Source organism: Gymnoscopelus braueri (assembly GCF_963280865.1).
Source record: "Gymnoscopelus braueri genome assembly, chromosome: 16".
NCBI lineage: Eukaryota > Metazoa > Chordata > Actinopteri > Myctophiformes > Myctophidae > Gymnoscopelus > Gymnoscopelus braueri.
The window spans coordinates 41,840,416-41,851,066 of NC_137616.1; the positions used below are offsets into that span (position 1 = coordinate 41,840,416).

Sequence of the window (10,651 nt, forward strand, 5' to 3'; positions counted from 1 at the left end):
GTGTGTGCACAGTTTCACAGCAACCGGGCCAACGGTGCCGGAGATTAGCAGCTCACAGACAGATGACAGACACACAGACGAACGCACAGGGGGGTAAAACATACTCTCGCCATGCCTTTCGGCCTGGCGGAGACAATAACACAGATGCTTTCCCGGTTTTAATTAGAGCTGAGCTGAACTGAGTTTATTTGAATTTTGTGTCTTTTATGCATGCCCAAACCCCATGTCAGAATGGGCTGAAACTTTCCACAATGTTGTGTTAACAGTCATGGTAACTTTTTGAAATGAATTCTAAGCTTTTAATTGCTGGATGTCAATGGAGAGGCGGCTTCGGTTAAAATTTGCCCAAATATGGAGATGACTACATCATGACGTCATAGTGATGACATAATAGATGGCTGACATCATAGACTGGCTTCCAAGTTATTTGTTCTTATTTAATTTGAGCAGCGCTGGCAGCTCAAGGTACCTGTCATCAATGGCAGCAAGCTTTCTTCTAGCATCTCGTCTGAATTCATGTTCTTAAGGTTTGTTACCATTTTTCAAATACAAGCTGGATGAAACACAGGTCAACAGAATATCAACGGAGGCCCACAAGCATGTCAGACTCGGACAGCGACGAGGACTGCCCCTTCTCTCTAACTGGCTTCCTCTTTGGAAACATCAACGAGGATGGCCAGCTTGAAGATGACAGCATTCTAGACGTTGAGTCCAAGAAGCACCTGGCTGGTTTGGCTTCCCTGGGTCTGAGCTCACTCATTGCAGAGATCACAGCCACTGAGGAGGATGAGCAAGAAGAGAACGGGGACACTGGTGGCACGGATGCTGAGGGTTGGGTGAAAAGCACAGAAGATGCAGTTGATTACTCTGACATCAGTGAAGTCGCTGAAGATGAGACAACAAATTATTCCCAGGCCATGGGAAGTCTGAAGCTAGCAAGGAAAACTGATGAGGATGAGGATTATGATGCAGACTTGGAGGATAATGATTCTAATCTCATGCACCCCCTTCCACCTCCAAGTTTTCCTACACCTGGCAGGAAAGAGGAACCCTCTCCTCAGACTACTGCAAGTGCTGGGGAAGAGGGTGATAGCATCATCCCGCCTTCCATCATTGCTACCTCCTCAGTAGGAGATAAGATGGACTTCAGCACATTGTGTCAGGGCTCTGGGGCAGGTGGGCCCCCAGGGAGCCTCACCCTTCCACTGGCTGGCATCATGCAGAAGGATGCCGCCAAAGCCTTGCCAAGTGCTACTGAGCTCTTCCCCGAATTTAGGCCCGGGAAGGTGCTTAGATTCCTACGCCTGTTTGGTCCTGGAAAGAACATACCATCGGTATGGAGAAACGCCCGCAGAAAGAAGAAACGGAAACATCGTGAGCATCAGCCCCCATCTCCGGAGAATGAGCCCATGGAGCAGCCCTTCGAGAAGAAGTCTGGTTGGACTTGTGAGTACCCTCCCCCTCCACCACCAGAACAGTGTATCTCTGATGATGAGATAACCATGATGGCGCCTGTAGAATCCAAGATTTCCCAGACATGCTGCGACAGGGACAAGGACACAGAGTCTCGACCCAGTGTGCCGGAGTGGCGATATGGTCCTGCTCAGCTGTGGTATGACATGCTGGATGTACCCGAGGACGGCATCAACTTTAACTACGGCTTCAAAATGAAAGAGGAGCTGAGTGAGGAGAAGATCCCAAAACTACTAGAGCCTTCTCAAGAGGATAGTGGTGAGAAGGAAAAACAGGGCCTTGAGAATGAGCTGTTCCTGATGGTCACCCAGCTGCAGTGGGAGGATGGCATCCTCTGGGATGGGGAGGATGTGCCCCCCACACCCCCAGCCATGCCAAAGGACAAAGACAACCATGACCATCGAGCCTCTCATGAAGACAACTCCCCATATTTCTCCATCTTCCCCAGCGACAGCTGTTGGGAGGACCACATTATTTGGGATGACCAGGCAATGGATTGTCTGCTCACGCCACCCGTCCTCACTGTGGAAAATGATGATGAGAACATCATTTTTGAACTTCCTGACGAGAAGGAGGAGAGAACGTCCAACTCCCCGTCCAAAGAGGACAAAAAGGAGTCGGTGCTGAAGAAGACACGGATCCTGTTGGGGAAGACTGGGGTGATAAAGGATGAACCACAGCAGGTCATGTCTCAGCCTGATGTGTTGAAGGACCCTTGGAATCTCTCCAACGATGAGTTCTATTACCCCAAACAACAGGGCCCGAGAGGGAGCTTTGTTGGCAATATAATTCAGCACTCCACCCCAGCCGCGGAGCTCCAACAGCCATTCTTCCCTACCCACATGGCCCCCACCAAACTCCAGCTGTTCCACCGACCCTCCATGAAGAAGTATTCTTTTGGAGCGTTGGCTCAGCCTGGTCCCCACTCTGCCCAGCCTCTACTCAAACACATAACGAAAAAGGCCCAGATGAGGGAGCAGGAGCGCCAGGCTTCAGGTGGAGGAGACATGTTCTTTATGCGAACAGCCCAGGACTTGACAGGCAAAGATGGTGACCTGATCCTGGCAGAGTACAGCGAGGAACACCCTCCGCTCATCATGCAAGTTGGCATGGCCACCAAGATCCAAAACCACTACAAAAGGAAAGCCGGGAAGGATCCTGGAGCGCCGGACTGCAAGTATGGTGAGACGATGTACTGCCATACGTCTCCCTTCCTGGGTTCTCTGCACCATGGACAACTGCTGCAAGCTTTTGAGAACAATCTTTTCCGTGCCCCCATCTACCCACACAAGATGCCGGACACAGACTTCCTGGTTCTGCGAACACATCAGGGCTACTACATAAGAGAGGTCACGGACATCTTTGTAGTTGGTCAAGAATGTCCCCTGTTTGAGGTTCCAGGGCCCAACTCCAAACGATCGAACACCCACATCAGAAACTTCCTACAGGTGTTCATCTATCGTCTGTTCTGGAAAAGCAAGGATCGGCCACGGAGGATTCGTATGGAAGACATAAAGAAGGCCTTCAAGTCACACTCAGAGAGCAGCATCCGGAAACGCCTAAAACTCTGTGCCGACTTCAAGCGAACAGATAGGACGATAAAGAAAGACTCTAACTGGTGGGTACTGAAGCCTGACTTCAGACTGCCTACAGAAGAGGAGATCAGAGCCATGGTGTCTCCTGAGCAGTGCTGCGCTCACTACAGTATGCTGGTGGCCGCACAAAGGCTCAAGGATGCTGGATATTGTGATGAGAAATCTTTATTCGCTCCAGAGGAGGAGAATGAAGAAGACTTCCAGATGAAGATTGAGGATGAGGTCCGAACAGCCCCATGGAACACAACGAGAGCCTTCATTGCTGCCATGAAGGGGAAGTGTCTGTTGGAGGTCACTGGTGTGGCTGATCCCACAGGCTGTGGAGAGGGCTTCTCCTATGTCAAAGTGCCCAACAAGCCCACTCAACAGAAGGATGACAGAGAGCCTCAGCCAGCCAAGAAGACCGTGACAGGCACAGATGCTGATCTGCGGAGACTGTCACTTAAGAATGCTAAGCAACTGCTGCGCAAATTTGGCGTTCCAGAAGAAGAGATTAAGCTACTCTCCCGCTGGGAGGTGATTGACGTGGTAAGAACCATGTCAACAGAGCAAGCAAGTACGGGCGAGGGACCTATGAGTAGGTTCGCCAGAGGATCCCGTTTCTCTGTGGCTGAACACCAGGAGCGCTACAAGGAAGAGTGCCAGAGGATCTTTGACCTGCAGAACAAGGTGTTGGAGTCCACAGAGGTGCTCTCCTCAGACAGCTCGGCAGAGGACAGTGACTTGGAAGAGTTGGGTAAGAACGTTGAGAACCAGCTGCTGAATAAGAAGACCAGCTCCCAGCTGTCCCACGAGAGAGAGGAGCAGGAGAGGAAGGAACTTCAGAGGATGATGATGGGTGAGGATAGTGACCACGATAACAAGGGGGGCAAGGAGCGCCACAAAGGATTCTCCAGTGGCTTGTCCCCCAGACGCCATAAGGACGACGCCTCCTCAGTCACCAGCCTGAACCCCTCCACTGGGCGCCGGCTGGTGATCTACCGCACCGTCAGAGATGAGGACGGCAAGGAGCACGTGCGCTGTGAGACAGTGCACAAGGCGGCGGTCATCGACGCCTACACCAGGATCCGAAAAACCAAGGATGACGAGTTCATACGCAAGTTCGCCGTCATCAACGAGCAGCACAGAGAGGAGTCGAGGAAGGAAGGACGGCACAAAGGAGGAACGAAGGAGCCGAGTAGGCTGAAACGGAAACAGGAGAAAGACAAATTCAAGGGCCCCCCGGAGAAGAAGCCAAAGAAGGTCAAGGGGAGGACAGGCCTCAAGAAGTAAAATGCATCAACACAGTATAAAATAACACATCTAAGTAAGCAATTACATACTGTATGTGTCACACTCTCCCCCACATTTTAAGATGTCTCTTGACATTTGACACCTTTAAAATGTCCAACAATATGTCTATTTACTAACTACAGCTTTAATCCTGGGTGTATACATTAATGTTATGCCCCACTTTGTGTTGTAGTTTAGGTTCTGTAGAATTGGGCAGCATGGCACAAGGTCTTCCAGGTGATTCAATAATGAAACACTCATCCTACTGCTATCCGCTTACAGCCTGGTATAGACTGACTGTTGTTGGGAGGGGACTTTTATATAACTGCCCAATGAAGCATTCATGGCTTCTTGAATTATGTTTTGGTGTGGAAAGCTAGGCCAAGAAAATGAGTAGTTTGTCATGTAGGAAGATTCATGAATTCTTAAACTTTGTTTTGCCTCGCCCCATTCCCAAGGTGAAAACATGGACTGTCATCTAGAATGGTATAGCATTGTAAATATATCTTATTACATAGACTGTTGTGAATTCCTCACTTATGTTTTATGTTGAAATGGTTGGTTTGGTGGTTTGGTCAGCAAGAATTTGTGCAACTTTCCCCACATTAAATATACAGAAGTTAATTGTATCTTAATATTAAATGATACAAAGTCATCAGTCAAATCAAAGTACGATTGAGGCAAAGGATTATGGGCAATTATAATCATGGTTATTTTGCATTTAATGTTAAATGCTTATCCAAAGTTAATGATGTATAAAAACCTAGGTATTTTTCAGGATACGTGACTGCAATGTTTGGGACTGAATGGAGGCGTTTTACCATGCACTCAACCTTTCTTGTTCTTTCTTTCTCCTCTAAATACTAGGTTAGTGCTTTTCAAAATATATCAAGTCACGGAACTCCAAACTGACCCATTAGGCCATGGATCCCCATGACTGATTAATTATTCTTTCTTTGGGACCCTGAGTTGAAACGATGATTTACATCTCAGAGGAAGTGTACGTGAGATTCATTGTGATATTAATAGCAATATAGGCGGTGATTTTGAAGCACGTAGTTAAAATAGTCACTCATAATTCTGTATCGTAATAATTGCAAGTTAGTTGAATTATCACTCATTGGAGCACTCATTTGTACACTCTCTGAGTTACAGACCTGTTAGGGTCCATTTGGACCCCCCCCCCCCCATAGGAATCGTTAAAGGGAGCCGTTAAGGAATCGGACCGTTATGAGGGAATCGTTAAGGAATCGATCCCAACCCTACATGGCACTAAGAATGACTGTAGAACGGTGGTTCCCAGCCTTTTCTGGATCAGAGCCCACTGGAAAAAACTGACCACTTACAGCGATGGTTCACCCCCAAAATTATTTTTTTCTATCGATTACACACCCCATGGAGACTTGAATTAATGGAGATTTTTGTCGCATTCCTAAGCCAATGATTTGATGACCGGTGGCGAAATTAGCATCATTCCGCTGGTCATCAAATGATTGGCTTAGGAATGCGACAAAAACTTTAACATCTCCATGAATTCAAGGTTTCATGGGGTGTGTAATTGATAGAAAATAAGTAATTTTTTGGGTGAACTATCCCTTTAACCTGGCTGGCGTGTTAAGTGGTCAGATGGGTGGGCCGTGTGCATTTTCAGAGCATGTTTATTTAAATGATCGATCGATCGATTCTGTTCCTACTTGGATCAAGAACTAACGTAGAATACTATTTGTTGGTATCACAATGAACACTCTTTTTCAAGGTTTTAAAGAAATATATACATGACATTTTTTTCTCATTTTTTGTAGTAAACAAATAAATCTTAGTGTTTTGCCAATTATTTGGGGGCCCACCAATGGTCCGTGGCCCACCGGTTGGGAATCGCTGCTTTAGAATGAAATGTAAGACTTTTTTTATGTACTACAACATTCCTCCTGACAGGGATAAGTGTGGATATGCAGTTGAAAAACACTGAATATTCCTTGTCCGTTTAATCCCACCGGTCACAACCGTGACATTTCTGGAAGCTCTCAACGTGTTTCTGTTGCTTTTGGTCAAAAAATTCAACTTGTACCCCATTAAGACCTGAGGCCGATTCTACAAACTTTTTCGTGTCAAGGACCCCCAGATTTATATATATGGCCGCGGACCCCCCATCTGAAAATGTTTTGTGCCAGGGACCCTGAGAAGAGAAGATTTGTGTTAATAACAATTCTAAGATTTTCATTCTTTTTCATTTTTTCAAACATTTTTGCAGTATGTAAGTGACACGCTGTGAGCTTGTGTTATCTGCAATTTTTGAGAACCACTGTTCTAAATTCTAAGAGTTTTATGAAAAAAGTAGATGCTTTCTGGACTTTCATGGGTTAATATATATTTATATATATATTAATATAAAAAGATTTCAATGTGAATAGTATGAAAGGTCACCTGCAGGTCCTCTGGACAAAGATGTCTTCCTCAGACTTCTGCAAAAATAAGTACATAAGACACCTTTATCGACAAATAGATATCTGATCAATCTGCCATCTAGGTGACACACACACACACACACACACACACACACATTACATTACATTACATTACATTACAGTCATTTAGCAGACGCTTTTATCCAAAGCGACTTACAATAAGTGTATTCAACATAGGTAGGGAACGAAAACTACTAATCACCAGAAGTCTTTAGTGCATTTTCTGCAAAAACAAGCAACCAAGAGTATACCTAGCGCTAAGGTAAAAGTGCAATATATCAGCTACCTATTTCCTTAAACAGATGAGACAAAATAGCTAAATCAAATGAGCATGAGCTAAAACAAATAAGTGTATCGACTAAACAAGATCCAATAAACAATCCAATAATCCAATAAACAATACAGCAATAGAAAACAAGCGTTCGTACAACTAGTTAACAACAAGTAGGTCAGGCAGAGAGGAAGGGTAGTGTTTCCTGAAGAGGTGAGTTTTCAGCCTGCGGCGAAATATGGGCAGTGACTCTGCTGTCCTAACATCAGTGGGAAGTTCATTCCACCACTGTGGGGCCAGAACAGAAAAGAGTCGTGACCGTGTGGATCGGCCAGAAGGACCCTTGAGTGACGAGGCAATCAGTCGCCCCGAGGTGGCAGACCGAAGTGGTCGGGCAGGGGTGTAGGCATCGACCATAGCCCGGAGGTAGGAAGGAGCTGTTCCTTTCACTGCCCTATAGGCTAGCACCAGGGTTTTGAACTGGATGCGAGCCGCTACGGGGAGCCAGTGTAGAGAGCGGAGAAGGATGGTTGTGTGGGAGAACTTGGGGCGGTTGAACACCAGGCGAGCCGCAGCTTTCTGAACAAGCTCCAGAGGTCTGATGGCAGATGCCGGAGCACCAGCAAGGAGGGAGTTGCAGTAGTCCAGGCGGGAGATGACGAGAGCCTGGATGAGCACCTGGGCTGCCTTCTCCGTGAGGAAGGGGCGAATCCTCCTGATGTTGTAGAGCAGGAATCTGCAGGACCTCGTCACTGATGCGATGTTTGCCGAGAACGTCAGTTGATCGTCCAGGGTCACACCCAGATTCTTCGCAGTCCGAGTTGAGGTCACCACAGCATTATCAATGGTGATGGCCATGTCTCGGTGCGGACAGCCCTTCCCCGGGAGGAACATCAGCTCGGTCTTGTCCAGGTTGAGCTTCAGGTGGTTTGTCGACATCCACTCCGAGATGTCAGCCAGACACACACACACACACACACACACACACACACACACACACACACACACACACACACACACACACACACACACACACACACACACACACACACACACACACACACACACATACACATACACATACACACACATATGCACGTATCTAACTGTTTGACAATGGCATTGTTTTATTGTAAATTTAAGCATTGTGTAACAGGAACAACATTGTAAATTCAAAAATTTAGTGTGGGATTAAAGGACTACTGCACCCATTTTCATCCTATCTTCATATAATTGGTCCTCACTCCCAGTGGTGTAAAGTAACTAAGTATACTCAAGTACTGTACTTAAGTAAAATGTTGAGGTATTTGTACTTTACTTAGTATTTCCAATTTCCAATACTTTTACTTCTACTCCACTACATCTCAGAGGTAAATATTGTACTTTTACTCCACTACAATTATTTGAAAACTTAGTTACTAGTTACTTTGCAGATATAAATTATTACATAAAAAAAACATACATTAGCCGATTCTACAAACTTTTTCGTGTCAAGGACCCCCAGATTTATATATATGGCCGCGGACCCCCCATCTGAAAATGTTTTGTGCCAGGGACCCTGAGAAGAGAAGATTTGTGTTAATAACAATTCTAAGATTTTCATTCTTTTTCATTTTTTTCAAAAATTTTTGCAGTATGTAAGTGACACGCTGTGAGCTTGTGTTATCTGCAATTTTTGAGAACCACTGTTCTAAATTCTAAGAGTTTTATGAAAAAAGTAGATGCTTTCTGGACTTTCATGGGTTAATAAAAAAATATAAAAAGATTTCAATGTGAATAGTATGAAAGGTCACCTGCAGGTCCTCTGGACAAAGATGTCTTCCTCAGACTTCTGCAAAAATAAGTACATAAGACACCTTTATCGACAAATAGATATCCACACACACACACACACACACACACACACACACACACACACACACACACACACACACACACACACACACACACACACACACACACACACACATACACATACACATACACATACACACACATATGCACGTATCTAACTGTTTGACAATGGCATTGTTTTATTGTAAATTTAAGCATTGTGTAACAGGAACAACATTGTAAATTCAAAAATTTAGTGTGGGATTAAAGGACTACTGCACCCATTTTCATCCTATCTTCATATAATTGGTCCTCACTCCCAGTGGTGTAAAGTAACTAAGTATACTCAAGTACTGTACTTAAGTAAAATGTTGAGGTATTTGTACTTTACTTAGTATTTCCAATTTCCAATACTTTTACTTCTACTCCACTACATCTCAGAGGTAAATATTGTACTTTTACTCCACTACAATTATTTGAAAACTTAGTTACTAGTTACTTTGCAGATATAAATTATTACATAAAAAAAACATACATTAGCCACTTTAGTCCTATTTTATATATAGGCTATTTGAAAATGGCCGATCTACAAGCTCACAATAAGTCGCATCGCGACGTGTTGTGAGCTTGTAGATCTGCTATTTTCAAACATTCCAGTCCTTTTACTTTTAGTACTTTAAGATACCAATACTTTTGTACTTTTACCCAAGTAAATTTTGAACACCAGACTTTGACTTGTAACAGACTACTTCTACATTGCAGTATTGATACTTTTACTTAAGTAAAACATTTGAGTACTTTTTCCACCATTGCTCACTCCTCACTAATACCTAATACTCATTATAAAACGGCAAACTTTCCAGGAATAGAAAAGGCTGTCGTTTCTATTAGCTTGGAAACGCCAGCAATTGTGTCTTTTGTAGGCACGTTTCTGAACTGTAGAGTACAAATGTCTTATTAAGAGTGTATTATTAGTGAGGATCAATTATATGAAGACAAGGTTGAAAATGGATGAAGTGCACCTAATCGCTGGCCAAAATCGCCCACCTGAGCAACAGCGCCTCCAGGTGGGAAACACGCGCTATTGTTTTGGTTTACACGGTGCGCGTGACGTCACGATTGCAATTCCCCCATGGACCTGTGAGGGAGGAGTGGAAAGTACTCACATGTTTTACTTAAGTAAAAGTATCAATACTGCAATGTAGAAATACTTGGTTACAAGTAAAAGTCCGGAATTAAAAATGTAGTAAAAGTAAAAGTACAAATTAAGGTATTGGCATCAAAATGTACTCCAAGTACCAAAAGTAAAAAGTACTCATTATGCAGAATGTCCCGTTTCACAAGTTTTCAAATGTATAAAAATGTATAAAAATATTTTGAAAATGGTAGATCTACGAGCTTGTAGATCTGCTATTTTCAAATGGCTTAAATGTACATAGGGCTGAAGTGGTTACTGTGTGTTTTGTGATAATAATCAAAATCTACAAAGTAACTAAAGTTGTCAAATAATTGTAGTGGAATAAAAGTAGAATATTTGCCTCTGAGATTCACTGGAGTAGAAGTAAAATAACTGACGATTAGAAAATACTCCAGCAAAGTAAAAAATACCTCAAATTTGTACTTATAAGTACAGTACTTGAGTAAATGTACTTAGTTACATTACACCACTGAGGAAGGAGGGAGGGAGGAGGAGGCTGGCCCAGCCTGCTGCTTGCTGTACAGCTAGGGACTCTGAGTCTCAT

General features: G+C 44.2%; 1 protein-coding gene across 1 annotated transcript; it reads left to right on the plus strand.

Moving 5' to 3' along the window:
- Positions 1–599: 599 nt before the first annotated feature.
- Positions 600–4,340, plus strand: LOC308102983 (transcription initiation factor TFIID subunit 1-like; the record flags this gene model as incomplete). The annotated part of the gene is made up of 1 exon (XM_080452836.1): positions 600–4,340. The coding sequence occupies one exon, from the start codon at positions 600–602 to the stop codon at positions 4,338–4,340; it is 3,741 nt and encodes a 1,246-aa protein (XP_080308962.1).
- Between the last annotated feature and the right edge of the window lie 6,311 nt (positions 4,341–10,651).